The sequence below is a fragment of the Molossus molossus genome, unplaced genomic scaffold, assembly GCF_014108415.1.
Source record: "Molossus molossus isolate mMolMol1 unplaced genomic scaffold, mMolMol1.p scaffold_m16_p_13, whole genome shotgun sequence".
NCBI classification, from domain to species: Eukaryota; Metazoa; Chordata; class Mammalia; order Chiroptera; family Molossidae; genus Molossus; species Molossus molossus.
In genome coordinates this window covers 83,843,171-83,862,939 of record NW_023425348.1, presented here as the reverse complement: position 1 = coordinate 83,862,939, position 19,769 = coordinate 83,843,171, and the positions used below count along the sequence as shown (strand labels likewise).

General features: G+C 39.4%; 2 protein-coding genes across 2 annotated transcripts; both read right to left on the bottom strand.

Moving 5' to 3' along the window:
- Window positions 1-9,103: 9,103 nt before the first annotated feature.
- On the bottom strand, window positions 9,104-10,018 carry LOC118627666 (olfactory receptor 4C11-like). Its single transcript, XM_036258074.1, has one exon. It carries the CDS (start codon window positions 10,016-10,018, stop codon window positions 9,104-9,106), a length of 915 nt encoding a protein of 304 aa, XP_036113967.1.
- Window positions 10,019-18,773: 8,755 nt separating this feature from the next.
- On the bottom strand, window positions 18,774-19,769 carry LOC118627667 (olfactory receptor 4C15). The gene has a single exon (XM_036258076.1). It carries the CDS (start codon window positions 19,746-19,748, stop codon window positions 18,774-18,776), a length of 975 nt encoding a protein of 324 aa, XP_036113969.1. The 5' UTR covers window positions 19,749-19,769.

Below are 19,769 nucleotides of genomic sequence, written 5' to 3'. Positions count from 1 at the left end.
CCGGATGGCTTCACAGGGGAGTTTTACTGAACATTCAAAGAAGAACTAACACTCATTCTCCTCAAACTATTCCAAAAAATTCAAGAAGAAGGAAGACTTCCAAACTTGTTTTATGAGGCCAACATAATTCTAATTCCAAAACCAAAAAAATACACTACAAAGAAAGAAAACTACAGGCCAAAATCCCTGATGAACATAGATGCCAAAATCCTTACCAAAATATTAGCAAATTGGATCCAGAAATACATTAAAAATATTATTCACCATGACCAAGTGGGATTCATCCCAGGGATGCAAGGTTGGTACAATATTCACAAATGGATAAATGTGATATGCCACATAAACAAAATGAAAGCTAAAAACCAGATTATCTTATCAATAGACACTGAAAAGGCATTTGACAAAATCCAGCACCTATTTCTGATAAAAATGCTCAACAATGTGGGAATAGAGGGATCATATTCAACATAATAAAGGCCATATATGAAAAACCTACAGCCAACATCATACTCAAAAAGCAAAAACTGAAAGCATTTTCCTTAAAAACAAGAATAAGACAGGGATGCCCACTTTCACCACTCTTATTTAACATAGTACTGGAAGTCTTAGACACAACAATTAGACAAGAAGAAAAAATAAAAGGGATCGAAAGTGGAAAGGACAAAGTGAAACTGTCATTATTCACAGATGACATGACATTGTACATAGAACACCCTAAAGACTACATCAAAAATCTACTAGACTTAATAAACAAATTTGGAAAGGTAGCAGGATACACCAATAATAAACTCACAGAAAGAGAAACTGAAAAAACAATCTCATTTACCATTGCAGCAAAAAAATAAATAAAGATACCTAGGAATAAACTTAAACAAAGCAGTAAAGGACAACCCTGGCCAGTTTGGCTCCGTGGTTAGAGCATCAGCTCACAGTCCAGAGAGGCCCGAGTTCAGTTCCCACTAAAGACAAGTATCTCAGTTGCAGTTTGTCCCCAGCCCTGGTTGGGGTCATGTGGGTGGCAGGCAGTTGATGTGTCTCTCTCACATCAATGTCTCTCTCTCTCTCTCTCTCTCTCTCTCTCTCTCTCTCTCTCTCTCTCTCTCTTCCTCCCTCTTTCTCTCTTGCTCTATCTGAAGATGAATGCAAAAATGTGCTTGGGTGAGGATGAAAAAATAAAAAATGTTAAAAAATAAAAAAGAAGTAAAGGACCTATTTACAGAAAACTACATGGCATTGAAAAAAGAAATAGAGGAAGAGGTAGAAAAAAAAAAAGTGGAAGTACATACCTTGTTCATGGATTGAAAGAATTAACATCATTAAAATATCCGTACTACCCAAAGCAATCTATAGATTCAATGCAATCCCTATCAAAACACCAACAACATATTTCACAGAACTAGAAAAAATACTTCAAAAGTTCATATGGAACCAAAAAAGACCTGAATAGCCACAGCAATCTTGAAAAAGATGGACAATGTAGGAGGGATCACAGTACAAGATATCAGGTTATACTACAAAGCCATTATAATCAAAACAGCCTGGTACTGGCACAAAAATGGGCATATAGATCAATGGAACAGAACAGAGAACCCGGAAATTGACCCAAGACATTATGCTCAATTAATATTTGACAAAGGTGCCAAGAGCATACAATGGAGTCAACACAGCCTCTTCAATAAATGGTATTGGGAAAATTGGACAGCTACATGAAAAAAATGAAACTAGACCACCAACTTACACCACACACAAGAATAAACTCAAAATAGATAAAAGACTTAAACGTGACCCGTGAATCCATAAGAATCCCAGAAGAAAATGTAGGCAAAAAAAATTTAGACATCATACGCAGCAGAATTTTCACTGATACAATGCTCAAGGCAAGAGAAACAAAGGAAAAAATGAACACATGGGACTACATCAAATTTAAAAGCTTCTGCACAGCAAAAGAAACAACCATCAAAATGGAAAGAGACCCACTAAATGGGAGAGCATAATTGCCAATAGTACATCAGATAAGGGGTTAATTTCCAAAATATATAGAGTGCTTATACAACTCAATAGAAGAAAGACAAAGAACCCAATTAAAAAATGGGCAGAGGAACTAAATAGACACCTCTCCAAAAAGTACATACAAATAGCCAAGAAACATATGAAAAAATGCTCAATGGCACTAATCATCAGAGAGATGCAAATTAAAACAACTATGAGGTATCACCTCACACCTACCAGAATGGCTGTCATTAATAAATCATCAAACAAGTGCTGGCGAGGGTGTGGAGAAAAGGGGACGCTAGTGCACTGCTGGTGAGAATGCAGACTGGTGCAGCCACTATGAAAAACAATATGGTGTTTCCTCAAAAAATTAAAATTGATCTGCCATTTGACCCAGTGATCCTACTTCTAGGAATAGATCTTAAGAAGCATGAAACACCAATCAGAAAGAATATATGTACCCCTGTGTTCACAGCAGCACTATTTACAGTTGCTAAGATCTGGAAACAGCCCAGTGTCCATCAGTAGATGATTGGATAAAAAAGCTGTGGTACATATACACAATGGAGTACTATGCAGCTGTAAGAAAGAAAGATCTCTTATCCTTTGAGATGACATGGAAGGACCTGGAGAGCATTATGCTAAGTAAAATAAGCCAATCAGAGAAAGACAAATACCACATAATCTCACTTATTTGTAGAATATAATGAACCAAATAAGTTGATGAACAAAATAGATCCAGAGACATAGAAAGGAGTATGGTTCAGACTGACAGACCTCAGAGGAGGGGTGCAGGGGGAATGGATGAGATAAACCAAAGAACTTATATGCATGTATGTGTATCCAATGGACATAGACAACAATGCTGGGGGGGGGGGCAAGGTGGGGAGGAGGATGTCTAGGGGGAAAAAAGGAGAAACATCTGTAACAAAAATAAATTAATAAATATTGGGGGAAATATATATAAAAAGAGAGAGAGAGAAAACATCTGTAACAAAAATAATTTTTTTTAAAAAAAATTCTTTTCCTCTCAGTCCATCTAAACCAATACCAGGTAGGTCTCCCCACCACTCCACCTTAACAAACTTTTCCTGTAAACATTGCAAATGACCTCCACATGGCTACACCAATGACCAGTTCTCAGCCATCATCTTACTAGACCAGCAGTATTAGAGATACCATCAGCCTTACTTCCTGGACGTACTTTATTCGCTCAGTTTCCTACTTACCTTGGGCTCTGGTTTTCCTCCTACTTCACAGGTCACTCCTCATCCACCTATCTTGGTTCAGGTTCTTCTCTCTGACCTGTTAAGACTGGACTACACCAGGCTCAGTCCTAGGTCCTCTTCCCCTCTGTCCATACATACTGCTTCAATAAAGGCATCGACTCCATGGCTTTACATGGTACACAACTGCTGAAGACTCACAAATGTTTATCTGCATCTAGACCATGCTCCCTAACCCCAGACTTGTAATCTAACTGCTCGTCCAAATCTCCGCGTTGTTGTCTAATCAATATCTCTAATTCAGAATGTCAGAAACAATGAACACTTCATTACACTGCTCCTCAACCCCTCCACCACCATGCTGATTCTCAGAGAAGGCTTCCTCTTCTCGTTCATGGTAATTCCATCCTGTCCATTTTGAGGCAAAAATGTTTGTCACTCTTTACTTTTTTTTTTTTTTCACATACTCTGACACTAAGTTCTGCTGGTTCTACCTTCAAAATACATCCAGAATCCAACATTTCTTGCTACCTTTACCAACACCAAATAATTTTTACTTAGATCATTGAAATTCACTTGTGCCCTGGCTGATTTGGTTCAGTAGTTAGAGCGCCAGCCCGCAGACCAATGAGTCACGGATTCCATTCGGGTCAAAGGCACATACCTTGGTTTTGGTTCCTCCCCAGCCCTGATTGGGGTCATGTGGATAGCAACAAGTTAATGTGTCTCTCTCACATCGATGTTTCTCTCTCTCTCTCTCTCTCTCTCTCTCTCTCTCTCCCTCCCTTCCACTATCTCTGAAGGAAGAAAAAAAATTTCACTTGTAACATTTAGCAATAATGTTCCTCTGTGAAAAGGCAAAATAAATATTTATCAGAGAAACATGTAAAGATCCTCTAAATGGGATATTTTATGCTAAATTCTCACTATATCATTTTTTTCCCCAAAAAAGCTTTGCATGTGTCTCCCCTCCCTCCCAACGGCTAATGCTCCAGTGTGACATCCCCACTGCTGGGTGACCGCAGTTCTAAGAACTGCTTTGCTTATTGGGTTTTGGGGCTATTACACTTGATTCCAGAAATTCTAATTCCTGAAGATATTACAAGTAATACTCAAAATATTAAAAATGACAAAAGTTGCGATTATTGCCGAAAATGAGAAGTTACAGAAATTAGAATAAAAATATAAGAGTCCTGGCTTCTTTTCATCATCTGATAGTCATGCCCTGCCTAGGAGGCTGGAATACAACCAAGGGCAAGAAGGAAGGAAGGGAAGGAGGAAGGGAGGAAGGGAGGAAGGGAGGGGAGGGAAGCACCCACCCAACCTGTAGTGAACTACAGATGCAGAAGTGAACACAACTGAAAGGAGTATTGCAATCCTGTTGATCCATCGACTAAACAAACAAACAACAAAACTGTTTCATGCCACTGAGTTTGAGGTTGCATGATTATTTGTTACACAACAATAGCTAATAGATACAGGATTTAATAATGATAGTTGTTTACTGTGAATCAGAAAGCAATAGAAAATGGTGATGGAGAGATACATACTAGCAGTCATGGTGAGTCAAGTGAAAAGTTCAGACTGAATACCTCAAGCAACCACTTTAAGCCCCCATATGATATGTAAGTGGAGATATACAATAGACTGGACAGACAAAATGAAAATCAGGAGACACATTGGGCTGAAGATTAGATTTGGGGAATGTGAGTCTATGAGTGTTAGCTAAAACCAGGAAGACAAATGAGATCACCCAACTGAAGCATGTGAAAAGGACAGAACCAGGCTTGCACTGACTTTTAACACACAGGAAGTTATGGCAGAAGAGACTGTAAAGTGCACCAAGAAGTAAGATCAGAGATTTACCAAGACAATCAAGAAGTCATGACATGAAGAAAAAGGAGCAGAAATATCAAGGAAAAGAAAATGGAATTTCTCTGGGAGAAGAATTTTTTTTAAATACATTTTTATTTTCTTTCCTGACTCTTCCTTGTTTTAGCTTTATTTTTGAGAATATTACTGGTGTTCACCCCTTTTTCCCCCATTGACCCCTCCACCCCACTCCCACCCACCTCCTGCCTTCCCCACATTATTGTCTATGTCCATTGGTATGCATATATGCATAATTGAAAAAAGGTTTTTAAATTCCATGCCCTCCCATTCTATCTTGAAATTATACAAGATTGGAAATTGCAAAATTCTTTCATTAGCACTAGACATGAGGAAATAACATCTATATATTTGAATAGTTTTAAGGAATATTTTTAGACTTAAGTTCCATGAGAATCGGGGTCATGGCTGTCTTATTCAACTTTGCATCCAGTAATCACAGAACCTATAGGTAATTAATAAGCAATTTGCTGAAAGAAAGGGAGGGAAGGAAGGAAAGAAAGAGAGAGAGAGAGATCCACAGATGAAATGGCACTGGAAGATGATTCTGAGTAATAATAACTAATGATCCCGCCTTAGAGAGGATTGTGATGCTGCATGAAGCAAGCAGATGGTATCTGTCTGAATGATGCTGATGCCTCTCATTTGGAGGTACAGCTAATATAAAGATGATCAGACCCTGGAGCCCTCCAGCAGGAACGCCCTTCGCCTCTGCCGCAGAGCACGCTGACAATAGCTCTGAAAGATTACATCCCACTGAAGGTTAATGGTAGCAAAACATCCCCCTGATGGAGTGAGAGTCTTCCATGACGGGGGAGAACTGTTGCAGTAAGAGCTGATTTCCCCCTGAAGGGTACATCCAGCTGCACACACGTGTTGAAGACTTTGACCGCATGGGGTTCACACCTCCCAGGGCTTCGTGTGCACCAAGGCATCCTAAATTGACAGCAGTGTTAGGACAGATGGAAAATGAGTAAATGTCTTTATAAAAATTAAGTGCATTATGATGATTTTGTGCTATATGGAAGTAAAGTGTCTTTTACCAACTTTCCTAATTTGTTACTAGTCATCATAAGGACAGAAGGCAGCCATGGGTACCTCAGAAATCTGTTGTGATTATGGGCAAAGCAGTGTGATCAAAGTCGGGGGTATACATAATGGTTTGCTTTCTGCAATGATTTCCTCTTTAAGTAGGAGACCGACTCTTCTCCCACTCAGACCACAGAGCTTTATTGGTGTCTCCACCCAGGCTCCAAGGGTAAGCCTGTGATCTGGGCTTGGAAAATCAGAGAATTCCCTTTTTTTTGAACAGTGATTGCTTCAGGGAGGTATACTTGACCCATACAAAATGTAATTTCAATACTTTTGCTGAGATTGCTGGGTTAGAAAAAATCCGTCATTCCTAATGGAGTTGTTAAGTACATATTTTTATATTGCAAGCCAGCCTAGAGACCCGGAGTACATTTAAGACACAAGACACTGGTGTTATATTGTAACCCAGTTCTGGTTACTCAAACACCGTCATTCTAGCTCCTCCTTTGATCCTCTCCCCTGACTCATGGGATGGAGAAAGGAGAAGGGGAGAAATGTGTGCAGTGTTCCATAGCTCGTCATCATCGGCTGGGGTCCTGCATGACCCCTTCGTTGTCCAGCTATTTGAAGTGACTGGTGCCCAAATTGCTTCAACAATAACTATCTCCATTGTCTGTTGGCCCCTAGTGATGATTCTCTCCAGGATCCTGAGGTTCTTTTGTACGAGAAGGCTCACACCTGAAGGCAGAGATTCAGGAGAACTAAACATGGCTCCCCTCACCACGAAAGTCACGAAAGAATTTTATAAGAGCTGTCTTAGATCTTAGATGAAGTCCCTTTGTTATTTCTTTTTGTTATTGTTTTTTGTTTTTCACTGACCCAGTCCAAGATTGATTTTCAGACTTTTGTCCCTTCCCCTCACTCCTAGACTTGGAGTGACCCTTCCCCTCCCCCCATTACCTTTCCCAAAGTCAGTCTCTGCCCAGTTCTCTCTGATCCCACATAAGGTTAAACTGTACAAACTGTCATTCATAAAATGTGTCTTTTATGTGAGTACAAACAAATGTTTCTCACATTGGAATAATGTACAATCTCTTTCTAAATAAAAATAAACTCTCTTGAAGTCTATTGTCAACACAAATTATTTGTAAATTAATGTTTCTTAGCTAGCAAGATGTTAAAACTAAAATTTTGACTAGACACAATAGTTGTGAGGTTACAAATTGTGTTCAAATTATCCTATGCCTATCTCCAAACCAAATGAAATGACAGACATAAGTATCCTACAAGGATTGTAAACCTGGGCAGGAATGTGAAGTGGGAGAGTGGTTTGTGAGAACGGCCTTGGGGAAATCACCCCAAACTGTGCGTGTGTGTGTGTGTGTGTGTATGTGTGTGATGGAGGGGTATTTCAGGGTGCTATTCTGAGAAACTAGCATGCAACCCTCTCTATTGCTGGGCCAGCGGGACTGAAATGGGGGCAGGAAGGAGACTGGCTGACTCGCAGGTGGAGTCAGGTGAATGTGGCTGGTTGACATCAGCCTCCATTAGCAATGTTTCTGCATCAGCAGCATCGCTCAGGGCAGAGATGCATGGACCTTTCTCTGTGGACTGCCGTAGAGGAGCCATAAGGAGGTTTTCTAGGGACCAGCCCAATAAGGCCACTTGGACTTCCAAGTACAGAATTTTGAAGGTAACCACTGGCTTTCTAAGGACTAAGCAAGGAGTCAACAGCAAGAAGAAAACAGACATTTTCTATGTCAAGGGTGATAGAATCAAAAGGCCTACAAAAAGTCCCCAAAGGAAAGAGAATACAATGCTTTCGACATCTGCCAGGCCCAGAGACAGTAAGCCACTTGTTAAGATAGCAGGTCAAGTGAGACCTTTCTGTCCCCTGTCTGTTTCTCCCACCTCCTTTAATTGAGCTCTTGCCTAAAAGCCAAGAGGATCTGGGCTCTGTGTTATCTAACAATGAGAAGGAAATTCCTGAAGCTTTCTGAGTCTTCATTTAGGCACAGATAAACATTTTCTCACACCATAATAAATGTGAAGAAATAAAAAACAAAAAAAAGAGGAACAGATTATTTTTTTCTTTTCAAACTGCATGTCTTTTATTTCTTTTCCATGAATATTAGAAGTAGAACTTCTACTATTATGTTAAGTAAATGTGTGAGTTAAAAAAAAAAGAATTAAAGTTTTATTTGGAGTAGGTCTTGCTTACTTAAGAACTAATTGCATTTAAATGTAATCTTCAAAGGACCAGATTCAGATGCTCTCGAAACAGAACAGTAAGACATAAAATTATAAAAAGTGTTCATTTGGAAGAAGTATGAAACATAAATTGTCACTTGTGAATATGATACCGAGAGTTCTGACAAATGTCCCACTTGGGACTCAAATGTTTATGCTGCCACCACTTGTCTAAACCAGAAACTATTGGGAATCTTTGGTGAAACATAACATTTTGTCTTCATTGTATTGCTTTCCATTAGCCCATATGACTAAAAGTGATGCCCTCTTTTCTCAGAACATCTTCTCCAGTCTTTAGGTTGTCAAGACGGCAACCTTGACTCTGCTAGTGTCCAGACCCTGTGGATTAGCTCTTATGAATGCATTCATAAGGACAAGAATGAAACCTGGAAAAATTTGTTCACACACACACATACACACACACACACACACACACATTCTGTCATTAATCAGTACTTTTCTTTCTGAAGAAAACCTTGAATAGGAAGCTAAACTACCTAGGGAGTATGGCCAAATGTTGATAGAATTCAAGTAAGGGTCATCACAGGTGGTTCAAAATGGTATGGACTTTTAGTAGTAACCATATTCTAATGCAATCCTCTTAGATTTCTCAAGTCTGTTTCCCAACAAGAATATTTACCTTCCTCGTAAACAAAACTAAGCTGTTAAGGAAGAATGCATTGGAATCCCCATACACCATTTTTCAACTGGAGTCATACTTTACTACACCATAACTTTTTCATGGCGGTTTTCACCTCTGCATTCCTCAGTGTATAGATCAGAGGGTTGAGCAAGGGTGTCCCAATTGTATAAAACACAGCCACCATCTTGTCTATTGGAAATGTGGTTGGTGGGCGTGTGTATATGAATATACATGGACCAAAAAATATGACAACCACAATAAAGTGGGAGGTGCATGTGGAAAGCGCTTTTTGCCTTCCTTCTGCACTGTGGTTTCTCAGAGAGTACAAAATGACAACATAGGAGCTAAACAGGATTATAAGACTCACCATGCAAATGGCCCCACTATTAGAAACCACTAGCAAATTTATCACGTAAGTGTCCTTGCAGGCTAGTTTCAACAAGGGCTGCAAGTCACAAAAATAGTGGTCGATCACGTTGGGGCCACAGAAGGGCAACTGCAAAGCCAGGAAAATCTGTGCTGAAGAGTGAATACAAGATCCCACCCAGGCCAGAATCACCAACACACCACAGACTCGCTGGCTCATGATGGTTGTGTATTGCAGGGGCTTACAAATGGCAACATAGCGATCAAAGGCCATGAGGATGAGCACAAAGATTTCCATGCACCCAAAGAAATGGGCTGCAAAGACCTGAGTCATGCACTCATTGTAGGAAATGGTCTTGCTCTGAGAAAGGGAGTTCACAATCAATCTGGGGGCCGTGGTTGTAGAGAAGCAGGCATCAGCGAGGGACAGATAGAACAGGAAGAAGTACATGGGACTCCCCAGGGTTCTGCTTGTTTTAATAGTCACTACGATGAGAAAGTTCCCCAACAGTGTCGCAAGGTAAAGAATCAAGAAGACTCCGAATATGGCTTTCTGCTTTCCTGCATCCTGTGTCAACCCAAACAAAATGAACTCAATCACGCTGTTATTCATTGCCATACTGGCGGCTGCAGGTAACATGAAGTTGGCGAAGGTTTAATCTACAGAGAGAAGAAAACAAGTGTTATCTTGAGAGGATTAGTGAGCTGAACTCTGAATTCCTTGTTTCTGCTCCATCCAACTGCCTCCGTCTGTTACCTCCAACTGCCTTTAATCCCCCATGAGTCTTTGTAAATCTGCAGATGTCCAAGCCTCTCCTAGATCTATCTGTTGTTCATAAACTCACTGCCTTGGACCAAAGTTTTTTGCATTTGGAGAATGAAAAATAAATAAATAAATGTCCTTTACAAAGTGTGATTCCTACTGAGACTGAGAACTGCACAACTTGTACTTCCGTTGGGCAAGTGAGCTAACCTCCTGGAAATTTAGCCTTCCTGTGAAAAATGGAAGTCAAATACTTGCCCTACCTTATTCTGAGTTTTCTTAAGCATTAAAAAAATAATATATACCCACACATATACACATGTATATTTCATGAATTGTGCATCTTATCCGCGAGCTTCGAAATCTTAACACTAATCCAATATAATTAAGCACTGGTATTGTTGGAGAATTCCTTCTGAGGAAAATATTCCCAGTTCAGTTCACTCATTTTTGTGTCCATTATCACAAACCCCTTCAAGATATTGGATGAAATGTGCTTTATTTTGACTATTTTTTATGATGTCTCTAGTATAGAAGATGCCAGCTTCACTGACGATCTTAATCTAACAAATGTCTGGACAATACTTTGAGGTTGGCATAATTTGGGAAACTATGCTTTACTCTATTTACTCTACTCTTGAATTTATCCCATTAGAATATTGAACCTCTCTACCTATGAATTTCAGCTGCCATAAAATGTCTAATATGTCTATAGTATAAGTAGTGTTTTTACTCATATGTATCCCTCTTTACCCTGATTTCCCCAGGATACTTCTGCTAAAAACATTATTTGAAAAAGATTCTATAATCCCAATATGCAATTTTACAATTTTTCTGTTCCAAGTCCTTATTCACATTTTATGTGATTGAAATCATCGTATAATATCATTTTGGTTTTTGATGTTGACTTAGAATTGTTTTAACATTTATTACCATGCTATTATACTTTTCATAGTTTAACTATTAATTTAATGGTGTGGAAATGTATAAATTTTTCCACTGAGAAAAATCTTAAGTTGCTTCCAGTTGTCACTCATAAACAATTTTACAAACTTTAGAAAAATTTTCCAAGTATGATATTGCTGCCTCAAATGCTAGAGAATATCATTGATATTGATAAGGATTAAATTTTTTAATTGATTTTTTAGAGAGAGAGGAAGGGAGAGAGAGATAGAAACATCAATGTGAGAAACAGCAATTGGCTGCCTCCTTCTGGGGATGGAGCCTGCATCCTGGGTATGTGCCCTGACTGGGAATCGAACTGGGACCTCTCTCAGTCCATGAGAGGACACTCATTCCAATGAGCCACACCAGTCAGGCAAGAACTAAATTTTTTTCAGTATTTGTAACCTTTTGTTAACTATATTTTACTGTAGAATAATCCATGATGATGATAACATATTCAAAGCAAAAAAATGTAAGAAGAAAATATTAAAATCTCTCTCCAAATTATTTGCATCTGTACTTCTGCTCTCCAGAAACAACTCCTTTTGGATTTTTTGTATGTCTTTCCAGAAAATTTCTATAAGTATATCTGCATATGTGTTTATATCTATGTCCTTTTTTTATATGCAAGTATAGCCAATATTTGATATTGATCATTCTGCAGAAAAGCTGGTGCACAACCAAAAAAAATTAAAAAAACAAGTTATCTCATATCTTGTGGCATTATTTTATTATCTGACTTGGTCAATAGAAATAAAATTGCATTTTATATATAAATAATTTTTATTACCAGACATATTTAATATTTTAATACTTTTTTCTTTGAAAAATGTTTTATCTTTTGTCAGCTCACTTTTTGTGACTTGATATTTTACCTAGTATAGCTATTAATCTAGCAAAATCACATATTTCTTGGTTAGGAGTACAGTTGTTGAAACCAGACGGCCTGAGTTCAAATTCTAGCTCCAATGTTTACTGGCTGCATGATCTTGGGAAAACCATAGTAAAAATAATCATGATTACTATGTAGATAGAGGCGGGGGGAGCTGGCTCAGAATAAACACTGTGCAAGTCTCAGCCTCTGCTACTTCTACTATTATGATTTTGATTTTTCTCTGCTTTTTTATTTCTCTTTTTGTATAATTTCTTTTCTTTTTTATATAGTCCAAGCTGTCAATTTCCCCATTTTATGTTAGTTTATTGTTTCCAAATATTTTTTAAATTATAATATTTATTCTCTTAAAATCCATAGCTATGTTTCACTTCAAATATTGACTTAAAATTATCTGGAGGAGCTATGAGGAGAGGGGAAAATAGCCTCCTGTTCTCAACAATTTAATATGAGTTTTAGCATAATTGTAGGTAAAGTCACTAATGATGTAAGGAACTATGAGATTGGTATTAGAAGAGCAGAAACCATCTACAGAAAGAAGAGTATAAATTCCTAAAGGACAGATTGGCCAGTGAAAAATTTAGACTTATGTCAGGAGATGGACTGTAACAGTATTGAAGAGATCTAAATCAGTTTCTCCGAGATGCAAATACTCAAAAGCAGAGCTGCGAGGTGGGTTAGCACAGTGATCAGTACCTAGAGTCTGTAGCCGCAGGGCCTGGCTCATACCCCATCCAACCGCCCATTATGGGGTGAGAGTTAACATGTCCCTTGGTATCCCTGACCCTCCTTTTCTTCACCTGTGAGCATACATAATAGAATCACCTACCTTTAGGGTTGCTATGAAGATTAGACAATTCAATACATGCAAAGCATGTAGAGATGCAGCTATGCAGCCCCTGGCGTTGGAGTGCTAACTTTCATTGTGATCATTAGTACTGGCTCTCCAAGAGGTGCTTCCCGTGTTTCAAAGCTATTCATCCAGGTCGTTCATGTACCCACAATGCGGCTGCACTGCCAGTCTGGACAGGAAGCTCCTCAGGTGAATGACTAGACTGGACGCTGCTCGCCTCTCGCAGTGATCAGGAAAGCAAGGAATGACCATTCCAAATGCCTTTAATAAATATTTAAAAGTAAATAAAAAGTGCATAACATCTTCAATATATGGGACCCTGATTAAAGAAGAAATAAAATAGTCTCTTGATTGTGAAGAACTTTGGGGTCTAGAGAGATGAAAATCAGAAGAGGGTTTGGAATGGAAGGTATGAAGTCCAAGTTTTAATGACGAGAAGGCAAATGTATCAGCAAGTAAAGATCAATGTGAAACCTCGTGTAGCAGATTCTAGCATGGTGGGAGGAAAGCTTGGAAACATGTTTTGGAAACGTGTGTGTGTGTGTGTGTGTGTGTGTGTGTGTGTGTGTGTGTGTTGAATCATGCAATCCTAACGGGAGCCCTTCTCTCATTTTTGCTGCAATATCTTTTGTTCATTTGATTTTATCTTTCATAAGGCAAGTTCATGTTGTCCTGTTCTGTGCAATTTGCTGACACTCCGCCAAAGAAATCAGCATTTAATATGTATATGTGAAAAGTAACAGTGAGGAGCAGGGGTAGAGAGGTTAGAGGGTGATGGCAAGAATCAGAGCCCAGGGGGAAAGGTGCGTGGGGTGGAGGGTGAGGAGAGTCAAGGGCTGAGGCAGGGAAGAGAAGACCCAGGGTGCCAGGCAAGCACAAACCCATGTCCGGGATAAAGAGTAACTTGCCTAGGATTTCACTACACAAGCTTGCTTCTCTCTCTTCCACTCCTTCTATTATTCCTGACCCCAACCCCAGGAAGAGGATGTGATCTTTGGCTGTAAGCAGGGGTGACAGTGGGTCCTTTGCAGCCCACATTAGTATCACTAATATTAGGACAATCGGTATCAGAGTATCATAGAATCAGAGTGTTGATCATCAGTATCAATGCATATTGATTGCATGTTATCAGTATGCACCTCTATTCTTTTCCTGACCCTAATCTTTGCGAGTCAGAGATCTGCAACTATAAGATACTCTACCTCTGCCCCCATTAGTGCACCCCCTTTTCCAGTTAGAATTGGGCCTAAGACAGTGCTGCACCAGCAGAGGTAGTGAAAGCTGGGGAACCTGGTGCATCTGAATCTTCCCATCCCTGTGGGGAATATATTCTTGGAACCTCAGGTTTTTCAGGAGACAGGGCTTGATGCTAGCAACTGCTCTAAAACTGCTGAGTGGGAGGCAAAAAAAGGAAATAGTTTAGTGCAGCTTTAACACTTACCTTTGTCTTTTTTAGAAAGAGATGATATCCAATGGAGAGCTCATAGTTTTCACTCTTTCCATTCTGGTTTACTTTTACATGTGTTTGCAACATGTAAAATATACTTCAAATGGATCCGCTTGGCCTTCTGTTGCAGGACCTATGGGGAAGGGAGATGCTCCATGGATGGCCAATCCTTCCTGAAAGGTGTGATCTAGACTCTCCAAAAGGTCTGGAATACCAGAAAAAAAGTGTCTTACTTGTACTCTTACAATTTCCTAGCAAAGAAATGAACTTTGCCCACTGTTCTGTGGTAGAAACATATCTAAAGCTAGCTCTATTAGTCTAAAATATTTTTCTGCAGAAGCACATTAATTAAAAATTCTTTTTCCTCCCACAGTTATTTATAGGGATTTCATAAAAGCTCACAAATGCCCAGCTTTGGGAGAGACGAGGACTCCACCCTTCCCACCCACACCTGACCCATTTGCTTAGGGAGCTACTGAGCTCCTTTCATTCAGGACCTGAGCAAATCACAGAGCCAAGTCATCCCAAACCAGGCTGTCAATAGGCAGATTCTGTCCTCAGAACCCGCCTCCCCTCCTAGTCTGCCACAGGGACTCTTCCCATTTCAGTTACCAAGTGTTCCACCTTGCATCCTGCTCTAGGGAAAAGCCACACCTTCTAAGTCACACTGAGGCACAGACTACTAAAAGTTACCAAAGGCTCTGTTCAAGTCAACTCTTTTCTGATGACAGACAAAGCTCTGAGCCCAGCTGGAGGTTCAAACAGATGGGACGTAATTGAATTCTAGCTCCATCATTTGTTTATGTGACTGTAGTGAAGTTTCTCCTCCTTGTTTCCTATTCTAGAAAATGTTATTATTATATATAATAATTATGACAAATAATAATGATATTGATAAAATACAATGTGAATAATTACAATGAAAACTACTAAATTTTTTATAACTTCTAAAATAATGTGAAGTCAGTAAATCAGTGGGTAAAGAAAAGGAGAAGAAAGAGAAAATAAGAAGAAAAACGTTTTTACATATTTTATTTTTAAATCAATTTCTTAAGTATAATTTATATATATATTTTTTAGAGGGAGAGAAATAGAAACATTGTGTGAGAGAGAAACATCATTCGGCTGTTCCCTACACACCCCCTACTGGGGACCCAGCCCACAACCCAGGCATGTACCCTCACAAGGAATCAAACCGGAACCTCTCAGTCCATGGGATGACGCTCAATCCACTGAGCCACACCAGCCAGGCAAGATACACCATTTTTAAATGTATAGAAAATTACTTTTGACAAATGAATACACACATGTGACTGTCACCACGTGGGAGGAGTTTATCAATTTTATTCTTCTGTTCAAAGAAACAGATTTTAGCTTTTCTGTGTTCTCTTCATATTTATACATTTTTGCTTTCTGTTTTTCATTATTTGGTTTTGTATTTATTTTTTAATAGCCAATGTTTTTATTCTGTACAATGCTGGTAGCTGTCATCTCTTTTTTTGTTTTCTTAATTAAATATATTGGGGTGACATTGGTTACTAAGATTATATAGGTTTCAAGTGTACAATTCTACACTACATCATCTGTATATTGCACTGTGTGCCCACCACCCAAAGTCGAGTCGTCTTCTGTCACCATATATTTGACCCCCTTTACCCTTTACTGCTCTCCACTCCCTGCCCCACCTACTGTCTGTGTCTATGAGTTTTTGTTTGTTTTTATTGTTTGTTCATTTGTTGCTTTTAGTTCCATATCCCACATAGGAGTGAAATCATGTGGTTCTTAACTGTTTCTGTCTGACTTATTTCACTTAGCAAGATATACTTGGGTTCATCCATGTTATTGCAAATGGCAGTATTTCATCTTTTCACTTGGTTTTATTATATGGTTTCTTCTGAGGCTATGAGGGCAGTCAGCTCCAAGCCTCGCCCCAGCTTCTGACAGTTCACTGGCGCTCTTTGGAGTCCCATAGCTCATAGAAGCATCACCACGATCTCTGCCTTCATCTTCAAATGCATTTCCCCTGTATGCATGTGTCTCTGCATGCAAATTACTCCTTTTCATAAAGACACCATTAATATTAGATTAGGGCACACCAAAGTAACCTTATTTGATGGTCACATTCACAGCCACTAGGGGTTCAGACTGCAACATCTTTTGGGAGGATACAATTCAACCTATAGCAAACCTGAGGATTAGAAAATATACTTAGGGGAAAAAAATACTGCATGATTGAGGCTCTCCAAATTTCCTCCAAAAGATCAGCAGTCCCTGTCCTCACTCCAGTAACCCCCACCTGTGGAAGTCCAGATTCTCAGCTTCCTGTATGCCCAGATTCAACTAATGCTCCGGGGAATAAGCAGCCATGGAATTCAACCTATTACAGCTCTCCTTCTGGAGCTTATCGCTCTCAATGTAGGTTGTCTCACTATCTCATACAGGTGATTTCTCTACTGTATTTGACTTTCTAGTTGTTTATGGCAAGAGCAATTCTGGCCACAAGTTATTGAAGCTCACCCAGGAGCAGAAGTTCATTTGTGTATTTTTATTATTTATTTATTTATTTATTTAACAAATATTTATTGACCATCTACTGTGGGTCAGATGTTATTCTAGGCACTGAGTATCTATCTAAGGGTAAATCTGTTTTTTAAAAGACACAAAGCTCTACCCTCATATAAACTGTATGTGTGGGTGGGGGTGGGTGTGGGTGTGTGTGTGTATGTGTGTGTGTAAAACTATATGACATTTTAGAGAATGATACGTGCTAAGGAGAAAAATTAAGCAGGGATGGAAGAAAAGGAGATACTGAATGTTAGGGGGTCACATTTCTGTGAATTAGAAAACTCATTATTGAGAAGACACATTTTAATAATAAACCAAAGGATGGGAGGAGGTAATCCATGCATATATCTGGAGGACAAATAATGAAGACACAGAAAACAACCTGTGTGCAGCTTCTGAGGCAGGGGCACTCCTGATGTCACATAAAAAGTTGGCAAGAATAATGGTTTGCGTGTCACCTTGGGGTCAAAGAAGTGTTAGAGGGCAGCAGGAGTAGAAATAAGCTGGAAATGATGGAGGTGTGGTTGAAACCCATAGATATGAAGCTGAGAGATCTTGGAAGAGTTTGAGTCGGGAGTAATGACTAGGTCTAGGGTATGACCATGGGAGTGAGCAGCTGGGATAGATTAAACGACAAGGTTGTTGTTGTAAATTAGCATATCAAAATTTCATCCTATAAATTCAACCACTTATTTTAAGTTGCTTTCAAATTTTCACCCTAACAACATACTTTTGAATAATCTTCTTCTCATTTATAGCTTTTTGCTTCTTTTTAATAATTTCATCAAAACAAATTTCCAGGGGATTACTGATGTAAAATAAAAATATTTTCATAATTATTAGCTGTTGTCAAAGAGCCTTCCATTTTAGTCATTTCAATATTTATTGTAAGTTTTTATTATAGAATATATTTATAATAAAATCTCCACCAAGTTTTATAGTAGATTACAAGGTGAAAAAGGTACTCTTCAAAAATTAATAATTTCTCGATCCCACACTCCAGAAGTAACTGTTAATTCCTTACATATTCTTCTAGGTTTTTCAAGGTTTTAAGTAAAAACTAGATCATTTTTCATTATTTCTAAAATTACAACAATATAGCACAGATTTCTAATAAAATTCTAAATTGGAGCATTATCAAATTTACTTAGTTAACAGATAACCTCTCTCTCTAGCATTCACCATTCATGTCACATAAAACCTCACACCCCGGTCACGTAGATGGCATTCTAGAAAAGAGAAATCCTGAGCCCTCCTGGAAGGATGCCGACTGATGCCTTAATTTTCTGTTCTGTCTCCAAAATCAAGTTCTGTAAATGGCATGGTGAGGCAAACATCAAAGCCGAAAGTAGATACCTAAATGAGTAATAGTGAAGAAGAGGGCAGTAGAGAATGACTGAAGTTAGAGCAGGAGAGAGGAGAGTAAGAGTGAGCAGATCCAAGGAAAGAAGAGTCAGGGATGCAGAAAGATATAGAGCGGAGAAGAGCAAAAAATGTATGTGTTTGGGAGGATAGTTTGATCAAAGATTGCACCATAGAACTCAGCTTTTTTCTTCATGACCCACTGCACTATCACCAGCCTCAAAACCAGAAAGGGGTTCAAGTTTTGGGTCATGAGCAAGGGTTCCCAAGGGTCTTGAAAACCTGGTGTGGAGAAAGTGCAATCCTATCTTATACTCTTTCCAGATGTTCAAATGAGGGGTCCCCCAAGACAGAAACTTCTGCCAAGTTGACCTCAATGCCGAGTACAGTTTATTGGTCCCTCAGAGCAGAAATGTTTTTGAGCATGCTGAAGCCAGAGAAGACTTAGGAGCCCTGGACCATCCTAATCCTTCATTGGTGGACATACTCTCAACAGCTCCATCATGTCTTAGAAGACACACTGTGTATACATTCCATCAGATCGTTCTTAACTTTCATTACAAACCACCGTTATTCTGTTCCACACTTTCCTCATGGCATTTTTCACTTCCCTGTTCCTGAAGGTGTAAATCAAAGGATTGAGCAAAGGCGTTAGGATGGTGTAAAATATTGCCACCATTTTGTCAAAGGAGAAAGCAGATGGGGGTCGGGCATATACAAATATGCACGGGACAAAGAACAAAACCACAACAACAATGTGAGATCCACAGGTGGAAAGAGCTTTCCACTGCCCTTCAGTACTGTGGGTCCTCAGAGAGAACAAGATGACACCATAGGATACAAGCAGCAAAGAGAAGATGATGATGCAGATAAACCCACTGTTTGCCACCACCAAAAGGCCGAAGACATGAACGTCAGTGCAGGCCAGCTGTAGTAATGGGTACAAGTCACACATGAAATGATCAATGACATTGGGGCCACAGAAGGGCAGCTGGAAAGTAAAGAGAATTTGTATCATGGAATGCAGGAAGCCCCCTGTCCAAGCCACCCCCATCAGAATGCCACAGAGCCTCCAGTTCATGATAGAAGAGTAATGCAAGGGCTTGCAGATGGCCACATAGCGGTCATAGGCCATGACCATGAGGACAATCACCTCCACTCCAGCAAAGAAGTGTTCAGCAAAGAGCTGGGTCATGCAGCCTTCAAAGGAAATGGTTTTCCTCTCATAGAGAGAGTCCACAATCATCTTTGGGGCGATGACGGTGGAGAAGCAGACATCCAGGAAAGATAGGAAAGCCAAAAAGAAGTACATGGGGGAACCCAGGAGGGCCGGGCTGCTGCTGATGGTCACCACAATGAACAGATTGCCCCCAACGGTTGCAATGTAGCTGAACAAAAATATAACAAATACCATTTTTTGAATATTTGGATTCTGTGAAAGCCCCAGGAGGACAAACTCGGTTACAAAGCTTTGGTTTTGCATGATTTCCAAGGAAAAACTAAATGCCACCACTGTGAGCATATAAAATCCACATTTATGAGA

Coding starts and splice junctions, on each gene's coding strand:
- LOC118627666 (XM_036258074.1), bottom strand. CDS start 10,018: ATGGCAATGAATAACAGCGTGATTGAGTTCATTTTGTTTGGGTTGACA.
- LOC118627667 (XM_036258076.1), bottom strand. CDS start 19,748: ATGCTCACAGTGGTGGCATTTAGTTTTTCCTTGGAAATCATGCAAAAC.